Here is a 25,565-nt window from a genome sequence, read left to right on the forward strand (position 1 = left end):
CCCCCCCCTCTCTCTCTCTCTCTCCCTGCCAGTCCTGAGGCTTGAACTCTGGAGCTAGACAGTGTCCCTGAGCTCTTTTTGCTCAAGGCCAGCACACTCTCTCTTGAGCCACACACCCCACTTCCAACTTTTTTCTGTGATTAATTGGGGATAAGGGACTCAAGGCCTTTCCTGTCCCAGTCAGCTTCTGAGATCCATGGATCTCAGCCTACAGAGTAGGTTGGATTACAGGTGTGAGCCAAGGGCCCGTGGCTTGAATGTACTTTAAGTAGCTTTAATGGCTTTAAGTGTGGGCTATTGTTAGTAAGGCAGCTATGAGCCAGTTGAACTAGATCCTTTTGAATACAGTGCATTTATTTCTCTTGTGCATTCAGTTCCCCCGAGTGGAAATGCTGGATCCTAAGATGTGTCTGTTTGCCATTCTGCGTGACAATTCTTACACACGTGCTTTGAGATTTATTTCTCTCTTCCCATCTTTCTCCTTGCCCCTCCCCTAAACACCCCTCGCCCCTCCCCTAAACACTCTGCCCAGTTCCCAGGCCTGTTTAATGACTTGCCTTTCCCCACAGGAAGGAACCCAGTCACCCCTGCTAGAGGCTCAGGAAACAACGCAAATCCTACAGACTGCCAGATCTTCACGCTCACCCCTCCGCCTACCACAAGGAGGCCTGTGACCAGGGTCCAGGCCGCCACCACCCAAAATACCGTGCAGCGAGTTCCACAGGGAAGACCCAGAGTCCCCCCTCGCTTTCCAGGGGGACCGTTCTTCCCACCGACCTGCAACCACCGTTTCCATTTCCAGCCTTTTTACTGGCCCTTAGGGAGACTTTTCCCAAATAGGTATTTCCTTGGAAGACAACTCCAGAGTGGAAGCTCATCGGAGGAAAGCAGAGATTGAAGACAACGCAGCCTGCTCTCTGAAAGACACTGCTGTCTCATGACTGTTAGACCAGCTGCTCAGGAGACTGAAATTTGGGGGTCTTGGTTCAAACCCAGCCCAGGCAAGAAAGTCTGTGAGACTCTTTTCTCCAATTACTGTTGAAAAGCTGCAAACGAAGCTGTGGATCAAAATGGTAGAGCACTAACTTTGAGAAGAAAAGCTCAGGGAAAGCGTCCAGGCCCTGAGTTCAAGCTCCAGGACTGGCAAAAACAAAAACAACGATTTATGTTTTATCTTTCTGAACTAAAGTTATTGGACTAGAAGATGAAGAACCCAAAATTACATTGACTAAGAACGGTTTGTTCTCCTTGTTAACAGTGACAATATTGGATTACAGGTTATTTTTGTCTATAAAAATAGGGCAGCAAAAAAAAAAAAATAGGGCAGTCACCAAATTATTCTTATCTCACAAAAGATTAATGCAAATAAAAATCTTAAAATGGGTTATTTCAATAATTCCTATCCATACTGAAAAGCCAGAAGAATTAATGCCTTCTTAGTGAGGAGAGTTTTCAAAGAGATTAGGAAATGAATGAAAACATTAATGATCTTTTTTTTATTCATTGGGAAACTTACAGAACAAGATGCATTTTAAATTTCACCAATGAACTTTAAAAAGGAATTGTAAACATAAAAGAAAAAAAATGAAACCAGGCACTAGTAACTCACACCTGTAATCCTAGCTACTTTAGAGGCTGAGAGATCTGAGGATCATGGTTCAAAGCCAGCCCGGGGAAGAAAAACTGTGAGACTCTTATCTCCAATAAACCACTCTGAAAACCAGAAGTGGCACTGTGGCTCAAGTGGTAGAGCGCTAGCCTTGAGCTGAAGAGCTGAAGGACAGCGTCCAGGCCCAGAGTTCAGGCCCCATGACCAGCAAAAAAAAAAATATATAGGGTAATTATACACCACTCACTATAGTTATAAACTGGACTATCTGGCTAACTATAGTATCCAATTTTTTTATATAGATGGAACTAGGAAATACATATATATATGTATAAATATATCTATATTTATATATATAAATGAAACTAGGATATATATATATATAAGTGGAACCATGAAAATATGTATATGTAGACATTGAATATTATGACTATATCCTCCCACCCTTCCCCTCCAAATTTATTTTAATACGCACTTTTTAAGTGATTGAAGCAATTAGTTTGATAAGTATCTCATTGTTTTTCCTGTAATTACCATAAATCCTAGATCTATGGATCTAGGATCCTAGCTAAAATAGATCCTAGCTAAAATGAAATATTCCCCCTAATTTTTCAACAGAGGTCCATGTTGAAATGCATGATTAAAGTTAGCTAGATAAATCAGGTGCCTGTCCCAGCTACTTAAGAGGCTGAAATCTGGAGGATCACAATTCAAAGCTAGCTTGGGCAAAAAAAAGCCAAGGTGGAGGCTAGAGTACAGCTCTAAGTGGTAGAACGCCATCTAAAGAAGCAGCAAGCCAACTGAGAATAAGACCCTGAGCTCAAGCACTAGTACCAGCACACACACACACACACACACACACACACAGAGTTACCTGAATTGGTGCGTTAACTCTAGAAGTCTGTAAAGTTCATTCACCCAATCATGAGAACCTTGTATTCTCAGGGTACAATTGGAGAAATGGACCCTTATTCCTGTCTCTATAAAATATTTCATGCTCTTTGTGCCATTCATCTTGCCTATAATATAGGAACTTGGGTTTTTCATGTGTGGCCAATGGCTAACACTTGTTTCTCTCAAGAGCTATGTGCAAAAGATGCTGTTGCTGCTGTTACAAAGAGAAAACAAAAAAGGTGAAGCCCTGAAAATGGATACCTGGGAACAGGAGAGAGATAAATCATTGTGATGTGCTTCCTTGCTACATTAAAAGATAAAAAGAAAAGCCATCTCCTTTCACTTAATTTATAACAAATCTTCATTATAACAACAAATATACAGATTTAAACAAAAACCTGTTTGAAATCCTGATCAAGAAACTATCTTTTAGCTGGGTACCAATGGCTCGCACTTATAATCCTAGCTACTCAGGAGGCTGAGATCTGTGGATCTTGGTTCAAAGCCAGCCCAGGCAGGAAAGTCTGCAAGACTCCAATTACCACCAGAAAACCAGAAGTGGCGCTGTGGCTCAAGTGGTAGAGCACTTGGCTTGAGCTGAAGAGCTGAGGGACAGAGTTCAGGCCCCACAACCGACAAAAAATAAAATTTCCATTTGAGAGTTGACTAACATTTCACCAGCAATTTAGACATCATACTGGAAAGCCATGTTTCCAGTTCATTCCAAAGATCCTCTGGCCCACTCACAGTGTTCTGACTGGCCATCCTGTCACTCTGCCATTATTCATGGGCCAAATTTCATTTCATGAGGCAAATTTATTTGTATAATTCACCAAACTCTTTCTCTTTGATGCAAGAGTCTCAGTGTAGGTGCCAGCTCTTTCCCAGCACCACCCCCTCCTTCACCCCCATGCTCCCAACCAGCCACTGGCTCTGTTATGCTGACCTCTGAGCCCCAGCTACCCACCAGCTTCAGGAGAGTCCTGACATACTCGCAGAGACTGAAGGGACCTTACAATATATTCCACGAACCCCTTGAAGCCTGGGCTGATGGAGTGCTTCACGATGTCCACTAGGGGGCACCACGCCACGGGCGGGACCTTTTATTACCTATTTACAATTCTTTTTTAAATTATTATAAAGGCGATGTATAGAGAGAGTACAGTTTATTTGCTATGCTTGTTGCCCACTCTTGGTGCCCAAATAGATTAAGCATGCCTTAATGACAACTGTGCCTATGAAAAGGGAAAAAGGAAGCCGGGTGCCGGTGGTTCACGCCTGTAATCCTAACTTCTCAGGAGGCTGAGATCTGAGGATCGCGGTTCCAAGCCAGCCTGGGTAGGAAAAACCATGAGACTCTTATCTCCAATAAACCACCAGAAAACTAGAAGTGCTATAGCTCAAGTTGTAGAGTGCTTGCCTTGAGCTGAAGAGTTGAGGGACAGTGCTCAGGCCCAGAGTTCAAGCCCCATGACCAACAACAACAACAACAAAAGACTGAGAAATTCAAAATATGCAAATATGCAAGTGTCATGATGAAACCAAAAATTAATCATTAATAATTTAATATTAATAATTTTTAAAGAACAATACATTCTTCTAGCTGGGCAACATTTCCCACTTTTTTGGGGGGGGGACATTCTTGGGCCCTGCTCAGCTACTGTCCTTGAGTTTTTGTGCTCAAGACAGTGCTCTACTATTTGAGCCACAGCTCCACCTCCAGTTTTTTTTGTTTTGTTTTGTTTTGTTTGCCAGTCCTGGGGCTTGAACTCAAGGCCTGGGCACTGTCCCTGAGCTTCTTTTGCTCAAGGCCACAAAACTATTTCCAAGGGGGCGGGGGAAACAAAGGAGGAGGCTACAATGCTTGATAAGAAATGTACTCATTATCTTGCCCATGTAATTGCAATCCCTCTGTACAGTATTTTCACAATTAAAAAAAAAAAACAAAACATTTCCAGCTTTTTCTGTGTATGTAGTACTGAGGAATCGAACTCAGGCTTCATACATGCTAGGTAAGCACTATACCACTAAACCACCTTCCCAGCCCCCCACTTTTTTCTTTCAGCTTTTTTATGGTTAATTGAAGAGTCTCACGGACTTATTGCCTAGGCTGGCTTCAAACTGCGATCCTCAGATCTCAGCCTCCTGAGTAGTTAAGATTACAGGCTTGTCCCACCAGCACCCGTCCCCAATTTAAAAAAAAAATTGATCCACAATATATGTTGAATAGATATTATATGTGAGTACATACTTTGGCATATTTGCTTTATCCGAAATGGTGTTTGCCTTTGTTTTCAAGGATAGGAAAAAAATCTACAAAGGAAAATCTCCAGTACTTAAGTTAAAGTCTGGTTTACCTTTGTCTTTCTAAAGATCTTTAATATGAAAGTATATACAACCTCAGCAAGAGGCAAAAAACTGTAAATCAAAGCAAGATCATGTTCACCAATCAGACTGTTCAAATGAAAATTGTTGGTAACATCTAAGAAAATCGATTTCCTCCTACACCATGGGTGAGAATTGGAAGACCATTTGGCAGAATTAATCAAAACCCAAAATGGACCATACCTTTCTCCTGCTTCATCAAGTCCACCTTTGTCCAGGGTTGTAACTGTTTCTCCAGCATCCATCCTCAGCTTCCACTGTGTTGTGGAAGCCATGTCTCCATGGAAATATCAACCTCAACCAATCTGCACAATCCCATTTCCTTCCCCTCCCATTAATTCAGACAAAATGTCCAGAGCCCCAAGCCAGCCATCCATCCATCAAGCCAGGCAGTTTTGCCCACAATGACAGCTTCATAGCAATGAGCAGTAGCCAAAGTAGGAGCAATGAGAGAGCAATTTTCAAACTTGGGGAAACACCTAACCCCCTCCCTTTGGAAGCAAATAAGGAAGCATGGAGCTACAAAAACCTAAGCTCCTGATGTTTTATATTATCTAAACAAAGGTTTTCTTTTTAAAGTCAAACTCAGCTCTAAGTAAGCATGACCATATTTACATAAACACTCACGGTTTTTTTTTTCATTTATTGAATGATATTAAACTCTAAATCCTCAAAGCCTATTGCCTGATACATAAAATATGAACAATCTTCCTGCCTTCAGAGTTATTATTTCTATGGTCATATATAAATCAGGGTACTAGACTATAATGTGTAGCAAAAGCAGATTGGGTGTGGCTCCTAATCTTTAGGGAGTGACCTTTCAATAAGGTTGGTGAACATTGGTTATTGTTCTTGCCTATTCTTTGGACAGGATATCACACCTTACTCCAAGGACAAGAAAGTGAACTATTTTGAGATGTGTTATCTGCATTTCCCTTATTCCCTCTGGGCTTGGGTACTGTCCCTGTGCTCTTCAGCAACACACTTCCCAAGGGCGCAGCCAAGGAAAGAGAGTAACTGAGTGAGAGGGGTTTGGGGAGACTGCACCATGGTATATACCACAAAATTAAGAAAAGCATGGGAAGCAGCAGTTGAAGGGGGGTGAGAACTTTGGAATTGGGTGACACTGATCAAGAAGCACTGTACTGACAAACTGCCTTGTTAAATGGCACCTCCTTTGTACAAGTACTTAAAGATAATAAAAAATTAAAAACACTTGCAACCATTTTACAATATATAAAGCAAAGAATAAAAAGAATTTAAACAAGGCTATCCAATGGAGAAAGTTTTCACCAAAAAAAATGAAAACAAAGAAAAGTGATGTTTTACCATTTTCTCCATGTATAACATAGTCAACATGAGACACCCACAAATACTTCTAAACACAAAGCTCTAAATTATGAGTTACTACAAACGATGACATCAAGATTTGTGGTGAGTTGTTTCTCAGAAGGGCACATTAAGAAACAGGCTGTGGGTTAATTACGTTTTCAAGTTATTTCATGTTTGAAACTATCAAGAGAAAAATAAGATTCTTTAGAAAGCAAAATATAAGAGCATGACTTTATACAAATAGAAGAGTGTTAAGGAATCCTTTCTAATGCAGACATGCTTAACACTAATAATTTAAAAGAAAAAACAGGGCTGGGATGGAGCTCAGTGGCAAAGTACTTGCCTAGCAAGTGCAACATCCTAGGTTTGATCCCCAGTACCAAAAAAGAAAAGACAAAAATACAGTTTTTTAAAAAACCTAAACAAACAAGAAAAAAGAATAATCCATTCAGTCTAATTCACTAAGATTAGCTAAAACCTGTTCTATGTTCTCTAGCTCCTTGTTAGTGATTATATACCAAAAGACTTGAAAAACAAGCTACCCACCTTTGTCATTCTAGTCTATTTAGCACAGGTCAGCCTTACATTGTAGCTCAATTAAGATAAAATGACCAAACTGAGTCATGTAAGAAAATACATCTCCTATATTCCCATTTCAGTGGGAAGCCAGACAATCCAGGAGAATTCAGTCCTAAGCCTGGGGCTGATCCAGCTTTGCCAAATCGTCTTCCCAAGACATGTTATTTTTTTTATTGTTGGTCGCTTGAACTCTGGGCTTGGGTACTGTCCCTGTGCTCTTCAGCTCAAGGCAAGCACTCTACCACTTGAGCCATAGCACCACTTCAGGTTTTCAAGTGATTTATTGGAGATAAGAGTCTCACGAATTTTCCTGCCCAGGCTGGCTTTGAACAGTGATCTTCAGATCTCAGCCTCCTGAGTAGCTAGGATTACAGGCATGAGCCACCAGCACCTGGCTAAGACAAGTTATTTTATTGCATGCTGCTTAGATGATCAGTTGTACAAGAAAATTAACTTGTCACCTGTATCAGTTACTTTTTCTAGTTGCTGTGACAGCAACAGGCTAATAGAAGAAGGGTTTTCTTTGTCTCTGGTTTAAATTTTCAACCCATAGTCTTTGATTCTGGGTCCATGGTGAGATTGAACTTACACTGGGAGGAAGATGTAGAGGAAGAGGAGGCTGCTCACCTCATGGATGCAGAGAGCAAGGAAGGGACTGTGGATCAGGTATGATGTAACCTCTAAGGCTCATCCCTGGAGCCTCCCAAAAGTAGCGCCACCAGCTGGTGACCCGAGATACTACATACATAAGCAATTTTCCATCTTTTTCTTTCTGGTTTGTTTTGATTGCTGTGCTACTAGAGATTGAATCCGTGGCTTCACACATGCTCAGCAAGTGTTCAGCCCTGCTATTTCATACTCCAACCAAAACACCTCACAAAGTTTCAAAAAAGAGAGTAAACACATTAGTTCAAATTTATTTATTAAATGCCATACAGTGCTGTATATTTTATTTGCACTCTTAATAAATCTAAATTAAATCGATCTATGGAGTTTAGTAAGATAATATTAATTTTAAAACATACACACAGCAAGTCCACTGTCCCTCACTGGTACATGTATATATATATATATACATATATATATATATGTATATATATACCATATATATTTCATATTAGTATGTGACTAAATCATATCCTTGTAAAGAGATATTAAATATATCATAAAATTTTTAAAGAGATTACAATCCCAATTTTCAAAATCTTTTTTTTTTTTTGGTCGGTTGTGGGGTCTGCACTCTGGGCCTGGTCACCATCCCTCAGCATTTCAGCTCAAGGCTAACGCTCTACCATTTGAGCCACAGCGCCACTTCCGGCTTTTTCTGCTTATATGGTGCTGAGGAATCGAACCCAGGGCTTCATGCATGCAAGGCAAGCACTCTACCGCTGAGCCACCTTCCCAGCCTTTCAAAATCATTTTTAGTAGTTCTCCCAAGATTCTAACCAGATATGATCCTCAAGTCTCAATATGGACATAAGTGATTTTTAGTTCCTTAATTCTGAGGTTCACAAGGACTCTTAATAGATAAAAGACACCATATGCAAATATATAAACTCTAAGGGTACTAGAACCTCAGTTAAGCAAATATTTTCACATTGACTTTCATGTAAAAGATTTAAAGATGTTGGCTTCAAGTATGTCTGATCCTCCTACCTAAAAAGATCTGGATCTGTGCACTAGAAAGCACCTGTGGGCTATGCATAAATGATTTTGCACCTTGGTGAATAGCTTTGAGGAGGACCTAAGTGTCTGAGGTAACAAGGAAATAGCAAACATCTCTGGCTTCTGTCCATTCTCATCCTCAAACTCCCAGTGGCCAAGAGTGGAGTCTACAACAGAGCCCTTCCCAACCAAAGCCTCTTCAGCCAGTTGAATCAATAGCACTGGGCCCAGAGAAGAGTAACCACCCTGATTATTAGTGACCCTGCTTCCCTATCTTGAATGCATACCTGTTTTTTCAATGAAAAGCACCTGTGCTTCTCCATCTGAAGGTATACCTTTAAATTTCTCCTACTCCACTCATTCCAATTTTGTTCCTCTACATAGGAACTTTAGCACCAGAATCTTACAAGCTTACAATGACTTATAAATCATTAGACATACAAGCTTTCTCTACCAGATTTGCCTTACTGTGGTTCTTAGAAGATTAGCAGAGAGATCAGATTCCTATAACAAATATACTGAGTATCAACAATCATGACAGAAACCAAACATATATGTCTATGCATGGACAGTAGTTGTGTATATAGCTTTTATAGTTAATGTAAAAGAAAATTTTTCTTCTATGGATCCTAGGGTTTTTTTCTTTTTATTTTTATTCATTCTCTTCAACCATAAACATTTATACAGATCACACAAAATTCAATGCATAAATAACATGACCTTTTATAATGTTTTTCTCCCCTTCTTTTACTCACTTTTTTATCTTGGGTAACTTTAAAGATACAATCTACTAACCGCAAATACACCTTCGTGTACAAGAAGCATGCCACTATTCTCTCATTGGCTATATCTTGAAATAGCACTGGTACATTAGAAACGCGATGGGGTCACAGATGGGGATGGAGCAGGAGGGACTTGTTCAATCCCCCTTGGATACATTCAGAAGTTTCTGTCTTCTTCTTATACTAAGCCTTTCATAGAAAAACAAGCAGTTCAGAAGGAAATTATCAAAACACGGGCGCTTCTCCCAGGACATCAGCACTCCTGTTGCAAGAGGACCTCATTTCCAGTGCAAGAGCAGCATCTAGAAGCATGGGAAAGTGTTTTCAAACATTTATATGCACTCTGTATATACATTCTGTAAAATCTGATCTCTATTCATTTCCTTTCTCACCTTGTACACACTGATAACATTGGTGGGTGCTAGGCACTGTAAGAAAACCTCACATTATATATATTAAAAGGAAAAAAAAGATTTTAGGCTAGTTGTGGTGGTACACACCTCTAACCTCAGCTATTCAGAAGGTGAAGATTAGGATGGTGGTTTGAGGCCAGACAAAAAGCAAGACGCTGAGGACTCAATGGGAGAGCGTCTATCTGTCTTGCAAGCATGAGGCTCTGAGTTCAAACTCCAACAGCACCAAAATGACAATCTTTAAGAAAATTATCAGCCCAAATTATCTTGTGCAGCACACTGTATCTTTTTATGCAGATAATGATTTTTAAAAAACAGATTAGGGCTGGAATGTGGGTTAGTGGTAGAGTGCTTGCCTCATATGCATGAAGCCTTGGGTTCGATTCCTCAGTACCACATACACAGAAAAGCCAGAAGTGGCACTGTGGCTCCAGTGGTAAATCGCTAGCCTTGAGCAAAAAAAAAAAAAAAAAATTGAAGTTGTAGACAGCCTTCAGTTTGTGGGTTTCTGTGAATTAGCTATTCACAGTTCACGTGAGCTAAATGAAATGAATGCATGCAAAGACCTCACCCAAGGTCTGGGAAGAGCCTGCACAATGAGGAATTCAAATCAAATCTTGTTCACTTGACAGTAAATCTGCCTTTAATGTTACAGATATTGAAAATGCTTTGTGGAGATCAACAGATTAATATCAGCCAGGTGCCAGAGATTCACACTGTAATCCTAGCTACGCAAGAGGCTGAGATTTGAGGATCACAGTTTAAAGCCAGCCTAGGTAGGAAGTCTGTGAGATTCTTATCTCCAATAAAATACACTTGAGCTATGTCAAGTGATAGAGTACTAGCTCTGAGCAATAAAAGGCTCAAGGACAGTGCCCAGGTCCTGACTTCAAGCCCCAGGACTGGCACTTAAGAAAAAAAAAAAGGGCTGGGAAGATGGCTCAGTGGTAGAGCGCTTGCCTTGCATGCCTGAGGCCCTGGGTTCGATTCCTCAGCACCACATAAGCAAAAAGAAAAAAGCCGGAAGTGGCGCTGTGGCTCAAATGGTAGAGCACTAGCCTTGAGCTGAAGAGCTGAGGGACAGCGCCCACGCCCAGAGTTCAGGCCCCATGACCGGACCCAAAAAAAAAAAAAAAAAGCAATTATTTGTTATCTTGGGAAATTACCAAATAATCATTGAATCTATCTTGCTTTACAAACCCACAGGTCAAATGACTGGAAAGCAAGATGAATATTCATCCTTCTTGAGCAATTGCCACCCTAAATTCATATTACAATATACAATAAAATGCAGATTCCTTAAAGAACAAGACATAACCACAAGACTCATCACAGACAAATGTTACTTCGGCTTTCTAAGTGGCATAACTTCTCTGTCAGGAGTTCTCTGGCAATCACCAGAGTATTTCAACTGAAAACTTTCTCCAGTAAGCCACAAAACATTTCTTTTTTTGGGGGGGGGGGGAGGGTCGGTCGTGGGGCTTGAACTCTGGGCCTGAGCACTGTTCCGGCACTCTTCAGCTCAAGGCAAGTGCTCTACCACTTGAGCCACAGTACCTTCGGGTTTTCTGAGTGGTTTATTGGAGATAAGAGTCTCACAGACTTTCCTGTCCGGGCTGGCTTTGAATCGTGATCCTCAGATCTCAGCCTCCGGAGTAGCTAGGATTACAGGCGTGAGCCACCAGCGCCCAGCTCCACAAAATATTTCTTATGGATGATTACACAGCTTTAAGGGGAGAATTCAGACCTACCCTGATTAGAATTAAAATGATTGTCAGTGCTGGTGTTCCATCCGAGGCAAATCGGCCTCTGAATCATCTGATGAGAAAGATCCTGATGCCTATAAATCAATAATTAAGCATTACAGATTCAGTAACTGCAAAACAGCCGTTCTCCCAAAATTCTGATGCTGATTGTTCAGATACAAGATGCTTTATTAAATTAACTAGTCATAAACCAAGTTGGTTTCATGGAAAAAGATAAGAGGATATTTTTCTTTGGCCTCTTTACTTACTTACTTATTTATTTATTTATTTTGTCGGTTGTAGGGCTTGAACTCTGGGCTTGGGCACTGTCCCTGAGCTCTTCAGCTCAAGGAAAGCACTCTACTGCTTGACATATAGCACCACTTCTGGTTTTCTAGCAGTTTATTGGAGATAAGAGTCTCACAGCCTTTCCTGCTGGGGCTGGCTTTGAACCGTGATCCTCAGATCTCAGCCTCCTGAGTAGCTAGGATTATGAGCATGAGCCACCGGTGCCCAGCTTGCCTCTTTATTACATACATGTTAAAAGATACTTGTAAGCCACATGTTAAATGTGGAGCTATGGCTCCAGTGAAGAGCACTACTCTTGAGAAAAAAAAAAAAAGCCCAAGAATAGCACCCAGGCTCTGAGTTCAAGATCTAAGTCCATCACACAACAACAAACAAACAAAATTCCAAGACAAGCATGGTAGCTCATGTTATAACCAATCACCCAGGAGACTGAGAAAGGACAATCTGAATTCAAAGACAGCCTTGCAACATACCAAGACTCTGTTTCAAAAAATATAAACAAAAAGTGGAGGTATGACTCAAGTGGTAGAGTGCCAGTCTTGAGCAAAAAAAAAAAAAAAGCCAAGCAGAAGCTCAAGGCCCAGAGTTCAAGCCCCAGTACCAGCAAAATTAATTAATTAATTAATAAGTAAAAATAAAAACAGGACCAAAATATATATCTGGTCTTCTATGCCCCAGTACAACCCATCTGTCCTCTCACTACAAAACAAAAACCTGTTGGAACCATCATGTTAAGATTTCAAAGCAGACGTTATCACACTATGCTACATAAAGTAAAGAAATACATGGACAGGAATTCTTAGCCTAGAAGAAGCAGCTATAGAAGAACGAAATGAATACTTCAGGACTAAAAAAATGTGAAACTTGAAGTTTAAAAAATAAATTAGCAATGCTTGGTAAGAAATGTACGCATTATCCTGCCCATGTAATTGTAACCCCTCTGTACAGTATGTTCACAAATAAAAAATAAATAAATAAATTAAAAAAAAAATAAATTAGAACGGATAAAGTAGGTGATAAAATGTCAGAGAACAAGAAGATAGATCAAAAGAACTTGTATAACCTGTCACAGTGAACCCTGCTTATACGGCTACTATATGTTAACAGAAAATGTTAAGAAATAAAAGAGGGTTGGAAAGGTGGCTCAGTGGTAGAGTGCTTACCTTGCATGCATGAGGTCCTGGGTTCAATTCCTCAGCATCACATAAGCAGAAAAAGCCAGAAGTGGTGCTGTGGCTCAAGTAATAGAGTGCTAGCCTTGAGCTGAAGAGCTGAGGGACAGCACCCAGACCAAATTCAGGCCCCACAACTGATAGAGAGAGAGAGAGGGACAGAGAGAGACAGAGAGAGAGAGACAACGAGAGAGAGAGAGAGACAGTGAGAGAGAGAGAGAGAGAGAGAGGAAGGGAGAGAGGGAGGGAGTGAGGGAGGGAAGGCAAGCAGGAAAGAAGGAAGGAGTCTTACAATTTGAAGAATACATGGAAAAAGAGAGTAGAGGGCTGGGAATATGGCTTAGTGGTAGAGTGCTTGCCTAGCATGCATAAAGACCTGGGTTCAGTTCCTCAGTATCACATACACAGAAAAAGCCTGAAGTGGTATTGTGGTTCAAGTGGTAGAATACTAGTCCTAAGCAAAAGAAGCTCAGGGACAGTGCCCAGGCCCTGAGTTCAAGCTCCAAGACTGGCCAAATTTAAAAAAAAAAAGAGAGAGAGTAGAAAAGAGCAAACAGTCACATGAATTTAGGAGAAAATATCAAAATGTCTAATATACATATATATGTTCAGATGGAGGGCCTAGAATCCCCACAACCCTGCTTTCGATTCCCAATACCATGTAGAAAAAAAAATCTCAAAAAGGAAAAAGATTATGCATTTAAGATTCCTTTCCCTCCAGGTGCCGGAGGCTCACACCTGAAATCCTAGCTACTCAGGAGGCTGAGGTCTGAGGATCACCATTCAAAGCCAGCCCAAGCAAGAAAATCCCTGAGACTCTTATCTCCAATTAACCACTAGAAAACTGGAAGTGGCGCTATGACTCAAGTGGTAGAGCGCTAGCCTTGAGCTGAAGAGCTGAGGGACAGCATCCAGGCCCAGAGTTCAAGCCCCATGACTGACCAAAAAAAAAGGACTCCTGTCCCCTGGTTAATCATCCTACTGCCAAGAAGGGACTTCCCATGTGGAATTGATATAATCAATCAACTGACCTTAAGGTATACTGATTATCTTCTTGGTAGGCTTACGTGTAACCATGTAAGCTCCAAATAGAAACCTAATGAGTCAGAGAGATGAGGCAGAAAGGACAGAAATCCACAATGTAAACAGGATTTGCCTGCTGTAGTTGGATTTGAAGAGGGAGAAAGTAAGCCATCAGTCAAGGAATGTGGGTAGACTTCATCTGTCAGCAGCAAGCCTTCAGCCAGGAAGGAAACAGGATCTCAGACATACAACCATATGGAACTCAATTCTGTCAACAAGGTGAATGAGCTTGGAAACACTCTCCCTGAAACCTCCCAGAAAGAAATGCAGCCTTCAGAGCACTTGATTTTGATCTATTCAACTTAGGAAGAGAAGCTACTGCACCTAGCTTTCTGACCCAAAAACAGTCAAATACTAAATGTCAGTTTAAATATGGAGTGACGGCCAGGCACTGGTGACGCACAACTCTAATCCTAACCATAGGAGGCTGAGAACTGAGGGTGGCAGTTCAAAGCCAGCCCAGGCAGAAAAGTCCCTCATGAGACCAGCCACTCAAAAAACCAGAAGTGGAGCTGTGGCTCAAAGTGGTGAAGCACTAGCCTTGAGCAAAAAGAGCTCAAGAACAGCACCCAGGCCCTGAGTTCAAGCCTCACAACTGACCAAAAAGTAAAAAACGAATATATACACATACATATATATATATATGTATATATATGAAGTGATGTGTTAGAAGTGATAGACAATATATATATTGTAGTTAAATGGCAAAAATTGACTGAAGGATACAAATGAAAGACTCTATACTTGTATGCTATGAAACAAGAACATTTTGCATAAAACAAGATAGACTGAAAGTAAATAAAGGTAGGTGGTGGTTGGGTACCTGATGCACTGCAGTACTGGGAGAATGCAGGTCAATGGCAGTCAGTGGAGGAATCCGGGTTTCCAATAGAGTTTTGTTCTCTTTCTTTATTAACCTAGAATTTCGAGCTATATAAAGGTAATCATAAAATGAATTCACAAATGAAAAAAGCAGGCATTTTGTTTGTTTCGTATTTAACTGTGTCCCAACTACTGTACTTTTTATGCATCAATGTGTCTACAGAAATATGAAAAATTCCTCTGAATGTTGATTTTTTTAATACCCTGTTAGGTTAACATACAACACTGAATAGTACAAACATACGGGCTGATAAAGTGAAAAGCATCCTATACATACCAATGCCTTCTAAGGCTTTTAGCTGAGGGAGATGGTTGTAGTTTAGTTCAGGCAAATGGACATCTGCTCTGGCATATTCTTTTCTTTTCTTATTTGCCTGAAGGAGGCTCTTTTCATTAGAGACCTAGCATCAGCAGGATGGTTAACACAAACAAATTAGCTTTAAGATCATTTGAGGCTTGCCATCTTTGGCAACTACTATGTTCATACTGTAAAAATTTGCAGAGTGGAAGGGCAGGAATAATAAAATATCTGCTGGACATTACTAACAGAAAACCATTCTACCCAATTATTTTGTATTTCTTCTTCACTAAATTGATTACAACTGCTAACAAGTAGACAATCTGATTGTTCTACATTTAGATCCTGGAAAGCAATGAAAGGTTAGAGCCTAACATCCTGGTCCATCAAGCCAGTGATACAAGGTCACACAACACCTCCTGGGCTAGTTTTGTTGTTGTTGTTGTTGCTTGGAAAATAGTTGTTGTTTAACTTTATTATGTTTAGCTTTGTTATTTAACTTCAAACAGCTTATCTGCATGTGTCCTATCACATTTCCTGCAAGTTTGGTTTTTTTTTCACTTTCCCAAAATAATCTTCCTACTGTTTTTTCTATATATGTCCTGTCTTGTTCCTCAGAGTTAGTTCATGATACTGTCTTCCTGAGAATATAATTCATTTACTTAAAAAAGTATAACTTTAATTATTTTCCTAAGAGTTTTATTATTAATGAATAGATGATAAAATCAAAAATAATTAATAAAGCATCCAGGAGCTAGTGGTTCATTATTGTAATCCTAGCTACTCAGGAGGCTGAGAGCTGAGGAATGTGGTTTAAAGCCAGCCCAGGCAGGACAGTCCTTGAGACTCATGCCTACCTGAAAGCTAGAAGTGGGCCGGGCGCTGGTGGCTCACGCCTGTAATCCTAGCTACTCAGGAGGTTGAGATCTGAGGATCACGGTTCAAATCCAGCTCAGGCAGGAAAGTCTGTGAGACTCTTATTTCCTATTAGCCACCCAGAAAACCAGAGTGGCCCTGGAAGTAGAAGTAGAGCTAGAAGTAGAGCTGTGGCTCAAGTGGTAGGGTATCAGCCTTGAGTGAAAAAGCTGAGGGACAGTACCCAGGCCCTGCGTTCAAGCCCTTGTATTGGCATAAACTAATAATAATAATGCAAAAATAGGGGCTGGGAAGGTGTCTCAGTGGTAGAGTGCTTGCCTTGCAAGCATGAGGCCCTGGGTTCGATTCCCCAGCACCACATAAGCAAAAAGAAAAAAAAGCTGGAAGTGCTGCTGTGGCTCAAGTGGTAGAGCACTAGCCTTGAGTTGAAGAGCTGAGGGACAGTGCCCAGGCCCAGAGTTCAGGCCTCACGACTGGACCCAAAAAATAATAATAATTATAATAATGCAAGAATAGAAACTCTACAATTGTGCCTTTGAAATTTTCTAATCTTGGTCGGTCACTTAAGAATCACAGAACCCCTCTATTTTCCATGTTTTCCAAACAAGAGGCATATAGAGAGATCATGCACTTGCTAAAAAAAAGAACTATGTTTAATGAAATCTTTTATATGTATATAAATACATTTATATAAAATGAACTACACACACAACAAACACATCTTTCCCTGCTGCCTCAAGTTTAACACTCTGTCAGGGATCTTTAAGAGAGCTATAGTCAGCTTATAAGTTTTGGATGTTTCTGCTTCCTCTTTTAATAGAACAAGTGCTAAGGCTCTAGAAAATAAACTGATTAGATCAAAACAACTGTAAGTACAAAAATAAACTTTTTTTAAAAAATTAGTTTAAATTATCAGATTTACCTATTCAAAGAGTGACAAAACACACAATATGTTTATAATTACATGTTTATTCACATCTCAGAGTTAGGGCATAAAGAATGGGACAGATGTGCTGATCTTCAAACTAGAAGCTGAAGAAAGTTTAGGCTTATCTCTGCCTGTACTAGTTTTCATTAAGACTCCAAGGGTCTTCTCTCCACTCACTAATCTTCACCTCCTTTCTTGGTGACCTTTTCCAAAGAAGAATAAACAGAAATAGGATCTAAAATTATCAGTTAGCATTGATTATGCAATGCCCGAAAACAAGTTGATATCAAATCTAGCAAAATGGTATTGAGCTAGCTACTTTAAAAGGCTTTGTTGATTTGCCAGGCACTGGTGGCTCATACCTGTAGTTGCTACTCAGGAGGCTGGGATCTGAGGATCGAAGTTCAAAGGCAGCCAGAGCAGAAAAGATTCTTAAATTGAATTAACCATGCTATGGCTCAAGTGCGAGAGCACCAGCTGCAAGTGAAAAAGTTCAGGGACAGTGCCCAGGCCTTGAATTCAAGCCCCAGTATGGTACAAAACAGGAAGGAAGGGAGAGAAGGAAGAAGGGAGGGAGGGAAGGAGGAAGGGAGGGAAAGGGGGGAGGGAGGGAAGGAGAGAAAGTCACAGAGATAGGCTAGAGGGCTGGTGCAGCCTAATGATGCTGAATTATTGGCCTTTATTAAGAGATGAGAAGCCAGTGGATGGTTTGAGCAGAATTATTATTTGACTTTTTTAAAGCAGCATTCTGAAGGCCATGTTGAAAATAATAATGTACCTGTACATGCCTCTGCTATTAAAATCTGTTCGCATATTTTTCATGTATTGATCTTCTCCATTAAGAGATTGATTTAGTTCAATTATAGCGTCTGACAGTATAGATGATGAATAAGTGCTTGTTAAATGAATAAACAGAATACTTCCACCAAAAATATAGGGTAGGTAAGACAATAAGATGATTCAATCTTCTCATTTACTCTTCAAACAAAAGACTAAGTGTATTGAGTATGCTGTTGAAAACTATTAAAATAGATGACATTACAATGCCATCTTTCAGACTTATATAACTCAAACTTTCAGAGTGACTATGATTGCCTGTGATGATCCATGATTGATTAAGGGGAAAACCGTGTGTCCCCAAATTTAAAAATACATCGGTTCTTCACTTTCATACTTGCAGCTAACATGAGTCTGGAACAGACTAGTGCTTGCTCCCCCTATCACTGAGGACAGTGTACTTACTGGCGTAGCCACATTCATGTTGTAAATTCCCGTTGGAGAGAGCTTATTTGGTTTAACAATTGGAATGCAATACTTAGTTTTCTCATCCATTCTGTAATTTAAAAATATTTTAAAGCTAGAATCAGTAAGAAGCATTATTTAAGTAAAAACAAAAAACAAATGAAATTAGCACCAAATGGCATAGTGTTCAATGAGAATTTAATGCATGCTCTCAAATACACAATGCATATATAATCTTGGTGAAATGTTCAACCATTTACCATCCATGCTTTCTACATGGCCAACTCCTGCCAAATAAATGATCTATCTTTCAGTAAATCCCACAAAGGAACTCCTTTGAATGCTCACAGTCAATCCATCCAACAGAAGGCTCTCAAAAATGTGTATTTCTTTGATTATAATAGCCTCTTTTTACGCCAGGCATCAGTGGCTCACACCTGTAATCCTAGACTCTTATCTCCAATAAGCCACTCAGAGAACTGGAAGTGGCGCTGTGGCTCCAGGGGTAGAGCGCTGGCCTTGAACTGAAGAGCTGAGGGACAGCGCCCAGGCCCAGGCCCACAACTGACAAAAATAAATGACAACAACAACAAAAAAAAAAAAACTCCTTTTACATTATTAGATAAAATAGCTATAGATTCTCATACTTTAAACAGCACAACCCTACTTTCTTAAGACTCGGGTGAATTTTTAAGTCAAATCCTAATAATTCTTAACACACAAGTCCAAAAGGTTTTGTTTGTTTGTTGCAACTGTGGGGCTTGAACTCATGGCTTGGATCCTGTCCCTGCACCTCTTTGTGTTCAAGGCTAATGCTCTCCCACTTGAGCCACAGTGCCACTTTCAGTTTTTGAGTGCTTAATTGGAGATAAGAGTCTCCAGGAAACTTTTCTCCCCAGGCTGGCTTTGAACCTTGATTTCAGATCTCAGCCTCCTGAGTAGCTAGGATTATACCTGTGAGCCACCAGCACCCATCCCAAAGTTTTAAAATCTGAAGTACCACAGTGGAGATTCTTGGTGCAATTAATACATACAATAATTGAAAAAGTGGGCTGAGATCTGAGAATTGTGATTTGGAGCCAGCCCACGTGGACACAACTTTTGAAAGTCTTATCTCCAATTAGCCAGTAAGAAGCGAAAATGGAGCATGGCTCAAGTGCCCACAGTGAGTAAAAACACTGAAGTACAGGACAAGGCCCTTAGTTTAAACAGTATATCAGCACATGCATGCACACACATGTGCACACACCCAGACACACATGAAGTAGGTTCATTAAGGGGGTGAATACCACTTGGAGGGAAAGAGCTAACCAAGGTGGTAAGAGAGGCTGGTACAGAGTGAGTAGTTTGTAAGTATAAAAACAGAACAAAGAAACTGGTTAAAATTGTTTTGAAAAGGGTGAGTGGAAAAGGAAAAAAAGAAAAGGATGTATTCAACCCATTTCATGTATGTTAGAATAGAACCTATGCCTTTTAGAACTAATATATGATAATTTTTAAAAGTTATCTTACAAGTATAAATAACTCCCAGAATCCTGAGAGTAAACAACTATAGATGAACTAAGAAACTTGTCATTTCTTTTTTTGTCAGTCATGGGGCTTGGACTCTGGGCCTGGGGGCTGTCCCTCAGAGCTTCAGCTCAAGGCTAACATACTACCACTTGGAGCTACAGCGCCACTTTTGATTTTCTGGTGGTTTATTGGAGAGAAGTCTCATGGACTTTCCTGCTGGGGCTGGCTTTGAACCGTGATCCTCAGATCTCAGCGTCCCAAGTAGCTAGGATTACAGGCGTGAGCCACCAGTGTGTGGCTTGTCATTTCTTTTCTAGAGGTGGTACTGGGGCTTACACTCAAGACCTTGTACTCTCACTTGGTTTGCTTGCTCATGGCTGGTGCTCTACCACTTGAGCCTCCAGTTTGGCATTAGGCTGGTTATTTGGAGGCTTAGGGGCTTTTCTGCCTGGGCTGGCTTCTAACAATTAGTCTTTAGTCTCACCCTTCTAAGTAACTGGGATTGCAGGCATGAGCTACCTATGCCTGGCTTAAACAGTTGTAATTTATAAATACATCATGAAGTAATTTCTGGTCTTTTTTTTTCTAAATTCATACCTGTAATTCTGCCCTCCTGGGATGGTGCCCACCACAGAATTAACACCAGCAGCCATGGTAGCAAGACTGTGTGTGAGTGGAGGAATTGCCACGCCTGGGCTCTTCGCACGGTCCAAGTTGGCAACGCTGCTGTCTCTGAGGCTTGTGGAAGGCGCTGCTTTGGTGTGGCTGGTCCCATGGTCAGACAGACAGTTGGCATTTGAAGCTCTGTTGACTTTTTCTCCATCAAGTTTTGATGCTTTTAATTTAAATGGTTTAGAGTCCGTAATTTTGGATTCACTATTGGTGTCCTGACCAAGAATAAAAATGTTTAAAAGTTAATCACCTGAAAAGAAAGTTGCCATGTCCTGGAAGCTCAGTCTGTAATCCTAGCTATTCTTAACTACTGGAAAGCTGAAAATAGTACTGCGTCTCAAGTGATAGAGCACCAGCCTCAAACAGAAAAAGGAAGGGAAAGTGTCCAGGCCCTGAGTTCAAGCCCCAGGACTGGCACACACACAAAAAAGAAAGGTAGGAAAAGAATTAAAATTAACCTCAGATTATTATTCAAATAGTCATTGTGGAAATAAAGACTGGACACACAACTCACATCAACTCTGCTAAATGTATTTTTGTGTGTATAAATTAAAATGGAACAAAAACATGGAAAATAAATCAAGAATCATTTTTCTTTTATATTCAGGGATCAGGGACTATAAAATTGAAAGTTTTTCTTCTTTTGGTTCACTTAATGGCAGAGAGTTGATATTAGATTTGAGTTGCTATATTAAGAACAGATTCTGGTCAGGCATGGGTGGCTCAGGCCTGTAATCTTAGCTACTCAGTAAGCTGAGATCTGAGGATCATGGTCCAAAGCTAGACCAGGAAGGAATGAAAATCTGTGAGACTCCTATCTCCAATTAACCACCAGAAAACAAGAAGTAGAGCTGTGGCTCAAAGTGGTAGGGCACTAGCCTTGAACAAAAGAGCTCAATGACAGTACTCAGGTCCCAAGTTCAAGCCCCACAACCGGAAAAAAAAATTTCAAGTCTCAAATTGAAAATACTCTGTGTGTGGGTGTGTGTTTCTTTTTTTTTTAATTGTGAAAATACTGTACAGAGGAGTTACAATTACATGGGCAAGATAATGAGTACAATTCTTATCAAGCATTGTAGCCTCATCCTTTGTTTCCCCATGTGTGTGTTTCTTGAAGTTGTGTCTAAGTGTTCTTGAAGGTATAGAACTGAGGTTTTCTTTTTTTTTTTTTTTTGTCGGTAGTGGGGCTTGAACTCTGGGCCTGGGCGCTGTCCCTCAGCTCTTCAGCTCAAGGAGAGCGCTCAACCACTTGAGCTACAGCGCCACTTCCGGTTTTCTGGTGGTTTATTGGAGATAGGAGTCTCAAGGTCTCTCCTGCCCGGGCTGGCTTTGAACCGCAATCCTCAGATCTTGGCCTCCTGAGTAGCTAGGATTACAGGCGTGAGCCACCAGCGCCCACCATGAGGTTTTCTGAGATAGCTCCAGCCATGAAAGATCCTGTAGACTATATGACCTTGACTGAGAACACTGTAAAGAAATGAAATGTTATAGTCGAGAATCAAAGTTATTGTGAGCTATCTTAGGCCTTAATAGCCATGTACTTTCAAACTCGAGGCTACTGGGTAAAACTGTTGGAATGCAGCCTCAGCTTAGCAGATCTCTAGGCCCCACCGGCCCCCAAGCTGAGAATGCTAAGAGATAACATCTAAAACCTATTAAAAAAATAAATAAAAAGGTTTCCTGTTACTGTTGTAGCTTGCCTACTTAATGCCCCCACCAATAAATTATTTAGTAAATTATTTATTTTATGATTTTTTTTTGTCCTGTGACTATAAAAGTTCATATAACTTCTTCTACAGTGAAATGTCATTCTGGGGAGCTTGAATCTTTGTTCTCAAGCCTTAGTCATTCATATTCAATTCAGAACAAACTGTTTTCTTATTGCCTTTACAACAGACTCATTATTTTACATCATGTGATTTCCTAACAAATACTACAGCACAGTCTAACACACATTAGGCTCTCAAATCGTAATATATTTCTGGGCACAGGTGGCTCATACCTGTAATCCTAGCTACTCAGGAAGCTAAAATCTGATTATCACAGCTCAAAGCCAGACAGAGCAAAAAAATCTATGACAAGACTCATCACCAGGGCTGGGAAGGTGGCTCAGTGGTAGAGCACTTGCCTTGCATGCATGAGACCCTGGGTTCGATTCCTCAGCACCACATAAGCAAAAAAAAAAAGAAAAAAGAAAAAGAAAAAAACCGGAAGTGGCACTGTGGCTCAAGTGGTACAGTGCTAACCTTGAGCTGAAGAGTTGAAGGACAGCATCTCGGCCCAGAGTTCAGGCTCCATGACTGGACCCAAAAAAAAAAAAAAAAAGACTCATCGCCAATTAACCATTTCCCCACCAAAAAAAAAAAAAAGCCAGAAATGGAGCTGCAGAGGCTGGGAATGTGACTTAGTGGTAGAGTGCTTGCCCAGCATACATAAAGCCCTGGGTTCAATTCCTCAGTACCACATAAACAGAAAAAGCCAGAAGTGGAACTGTGGCTCAAAGTGGTAGAGCACTAGCCTTGAGTGAAAGAGCTGAGGGACAGAACAAAAAGAAAGAAAAGAAAAAAGAAAGAAGGAAGGAAGGAGAGCAAGAGAGAAAGAAAGAAAGAGAGAGAGAGAAAGAAAGAAAGAAAGAGAGAGAGAGAAAGAAAGAACAAAAGAAATGGAGCTGTGGCTCAAATGATGAGTTCCAGCTACCCTTAAGTGAAAAAGCTAAGAGATAACACCCAGGCCCTGAGTTCAAGTCCTTGTACTAGCACAAATGAATGGCATGATAAAGTTTTGTTTTACCCAGGGCTTCATGCATGCTAAGGGAGCACTCTATCACTAAGCCACATTCCCAGCCCTCATATGTTTTTTTTTTTGCAACAAGGCCAAGTTCATAAACTTGCTGACCACTCAAAAATACTTCTTTTAGGGGCTGGAAAGGTGGCTCAGTGGTAGAGCACTTGCCTTGCATGCCTGAGGCCCTGGGTTTGATTCCTCAGCACCACATTAGCAAAAAGAAAAAAGCTGGAAGTGGCGCTGTGGCTCAAGTGGTAGAGCACTAGCCTTGAGCTGAAGAGCTGAGGGACAGCACCCAGGCCCAGAGTTCAGGCCCCAAGACCGGACCCAAAAAAAAAAAATACTTCTTTTAAAACATCTTCGTTTTTGCCTCAAATTTAAATCTTTAAACACAAAACATTTACCTGTACCACAGGTGTTATTCTTTCTTCACTAAAGGGATCATCTTTTTCCTTTTCCTTCTTTCTGGTTTGGGATTTTTTACATGACATATTCCTTTCATCTTTCTGAACTTTTAACTGAAGTTCCTGAGAAAACCTATGTAAAGAAACACATTTCTCAATAAAAATAAAATGGTATGAGAAAAATAAACATAGGAAAAAATTATTTTCAAGGTAACTTTCAAAAAACATAGGTGATAGTCTATTTTATTTAAAATGAGGAAATGCATGGCCTAGATCAACTGTTCTGAAAGGTTTGTCTGTAGATTGTCTGGGGTCCTTAATAACTTCAGTCTTAGCTCTTAACACAAAGAGGTCGCCTTTTTGAACTTTTAACATTTGCACTGCAGCTATGAAAGCAATGACACCTTATGAAAGTATTAAACACTGGCAGTAAACTGTGCTAGGTGTCATGGTTTTCTTCATGGTTCCATGTGATAGCAGTCTCAGTGGTTTTTGTTTTATTTTTATGTTTGTTTGGTGTGGGTTTTTCGCTAGTCCTGGGGCCTGAACTCTGGCCCTGAGCAACTGTCCCTGAGCTGTTGGGCCCAAGGCTAGTACTCTATCACTTGAACCACAGCTCCACTTCTGCTTTTTAGGTAGTTTATTGGAGCTAAGAGTCAAGTGGGCTTTTCTGTCCATTCTGGCTTTGAACTATTACCCTCATATCTCAGCCTCCTAAGTAGCTAGAATTATGGGTGCCACCAGTTTCCCAGCTGGCAGTCTCAGTTTAAAACATGAACAAAAACAACAATCTTTTTCACTTAAGTTTCACTCAGAATGTTCCTGTAGAAGCAATAGAAAGGTGCTGATTTGCTTAAAACTGAAACCTTTGCTGGGCAACTTTGGCTCACAACTATAATCCTAGCTACTCAGGAGGCTGAGATCTGAGGATCCAGGTTCAAAGTCAGCCTGGGGCAGGAAAAGTCTGTGAGACTCTTTATCTCCACTAAACCACCAGAAAAGGGGACGTGCACTGTGGTTCAAGTGGTAGAGAACTCTCCTGAGCTGAAGAACTGAGGGACAGTGCCCAGGCCCAGAGTTCAAGCCTTACAACCGACAAAAAGAAAAACAAAACTGAGGGCTGGGAAGGTGGCTCAGTGGTAGAGCGCTTGCCTCGCATGCCTGAGGCCCTGGGTTCAATTCCTCAGCACCACATAAGCAGAAACAAAAAAGCCGGAAGCGGCACTGTGGCTCAAGTGGTAGAGCGCTAGCTTTGAGCTGAAGAGCTGAGGGACAGTGCCCAGGCCCAAAGTTCAGGCCCCACGACCAGACCCCCCCCCCAAAAAAAAAGTAAAAAAAAAAAGAAAAAGAAAACTGAAACCCTTGCGCACATCTTCCTATACTAATATGCACAAAACTTCTCTGACATGAGCCAAAGCACAATGGTGATCTTAAGAAAAGCACTTGTGGCCCAGAACTGGTGTATCATGTCTATACTCTTAGCTACTGAAGAGGCTGAGATCAGAGGATTACAGTTCAAAGCCAGCCCAGACTGACAAATCTCAAGAGACTCTCTTTCCAATTAACCATCAAAAAAGATAGAAGTTGAACTATAGTTTAAGTGGTAGGTATCCCGCTTTGAATAAAAAAGTCAAGAAAGTACAAGGCCCTGAGTTTAAGCCTCAGTAACATCGCACAAATAAAAATAAATAAAAGAATCCACAATGACCTATAAAAGCTTTTAAAATATGCTTCTATATCACCAACTACATATTTTTGAGAAACCAGAATTTCTTCATTCCTTAAGTCAAAATAATACCAGGTGCTGGTGGCTCACACCTGTAAATCCTAGCTACTCAAGAGGCTGAGATCGGAGGATCATGGTTCAAAGCCAGCCTAGGCAGAAAAGTCCCTGTGAGACTCTGATCTCCAATTAACCACCAAAAAACCGACGTGGAGGCTGTGGATCAAAGTGATAGAGCACTAGCCTTGAGCAAGAAATGCTCAGGAGGGCTGGGAA

At 40.7% G+C, this 25,565-nt stretch overlaps 2 protein-coding genes across 6 annotated transcripts in view; one reads left to right on the forward strand and one right to left on the reverse strand.

Moving 5' to 3' along the window:
• Positions 1–898, forward strand: part of LOC105988453 (chromosome unknown open reading frame, human C4orf26) — an 8,513-nt gene extending 7,615 nt beyond the window's left edge. Inside the window, exon 2 of the mRNA XM_013020089.1 lies at positions 570–898. Coding sequence (XP_012875543.1) covers positions 570–898 — 329 coding nt within the window. The remainder of the gene's footprint in view (positions 1–569) is intronic.
• A 7,251-nt stretch (positions 899–8,149) lies between these two features.
• Cdkl2 (cyclin-dependent kinase-like 2 (CDC2-related kinase)) overlaps positions 8,150–25,565 on the reverse strand; it is a 37,843-nt gene continuing 20,427 nt past the window's right edge. For 3 of the 5 annotated variants that reach the window (XM_013020262.1, XM_013020260.1, XM_013020261.1), the window contains exons 8-14: positions 23,567–23,699; positions 20,304–20,593; positions 18,195–18,285; positions 15,128–15,251; positions 14,792–14,898; positions 11,411–11,499; positions 8,150–9,548 (exon numbers count right to left, since the gene is read on the reverse strand). In XM_013020262.1, the coding sequence (XP_012875716.1) occupies positions 11,434–11,499; positions 14,792–14,898; positions 15,128–15,251; positions 18,195–18,285; positions 20,304–20,593; positions 23,567–23,699 (811 nt within the window). In that variant the 3' untranslated portion in view covers positions 8,150–9,548; positions 11,411–11,433. Of the gene's footprint in view, positions 9,549–11,410; positions 11,500–14,791; positions 14,899–15,127; positions 15,252–16,925; positions 17,188–18,194; positions 18,286–20,303; positions 20,594–23,566; positions 23,700–25,565 lie in introns of those variants that run through there. The other 2 variants (XM_013020263.1, XM_013020264.1) reach the window with 2 other exon arrangements.

This window comes from Dipodomys ordii, unplaced genomic scaffold, assembly GCF_000151885.1.
Source record: "Dipodomys ordii isolate 6190 unplaced genomic scaffold, Dord_2.0 Scaffold49, whole genome shotgun sequence".
Lineage (NCBI taxonomy): Eukaryota > Metazoa > Chordata > Mammalia > Rodentia > Heteromyidae > Dipodomys > Dipodomys ordii.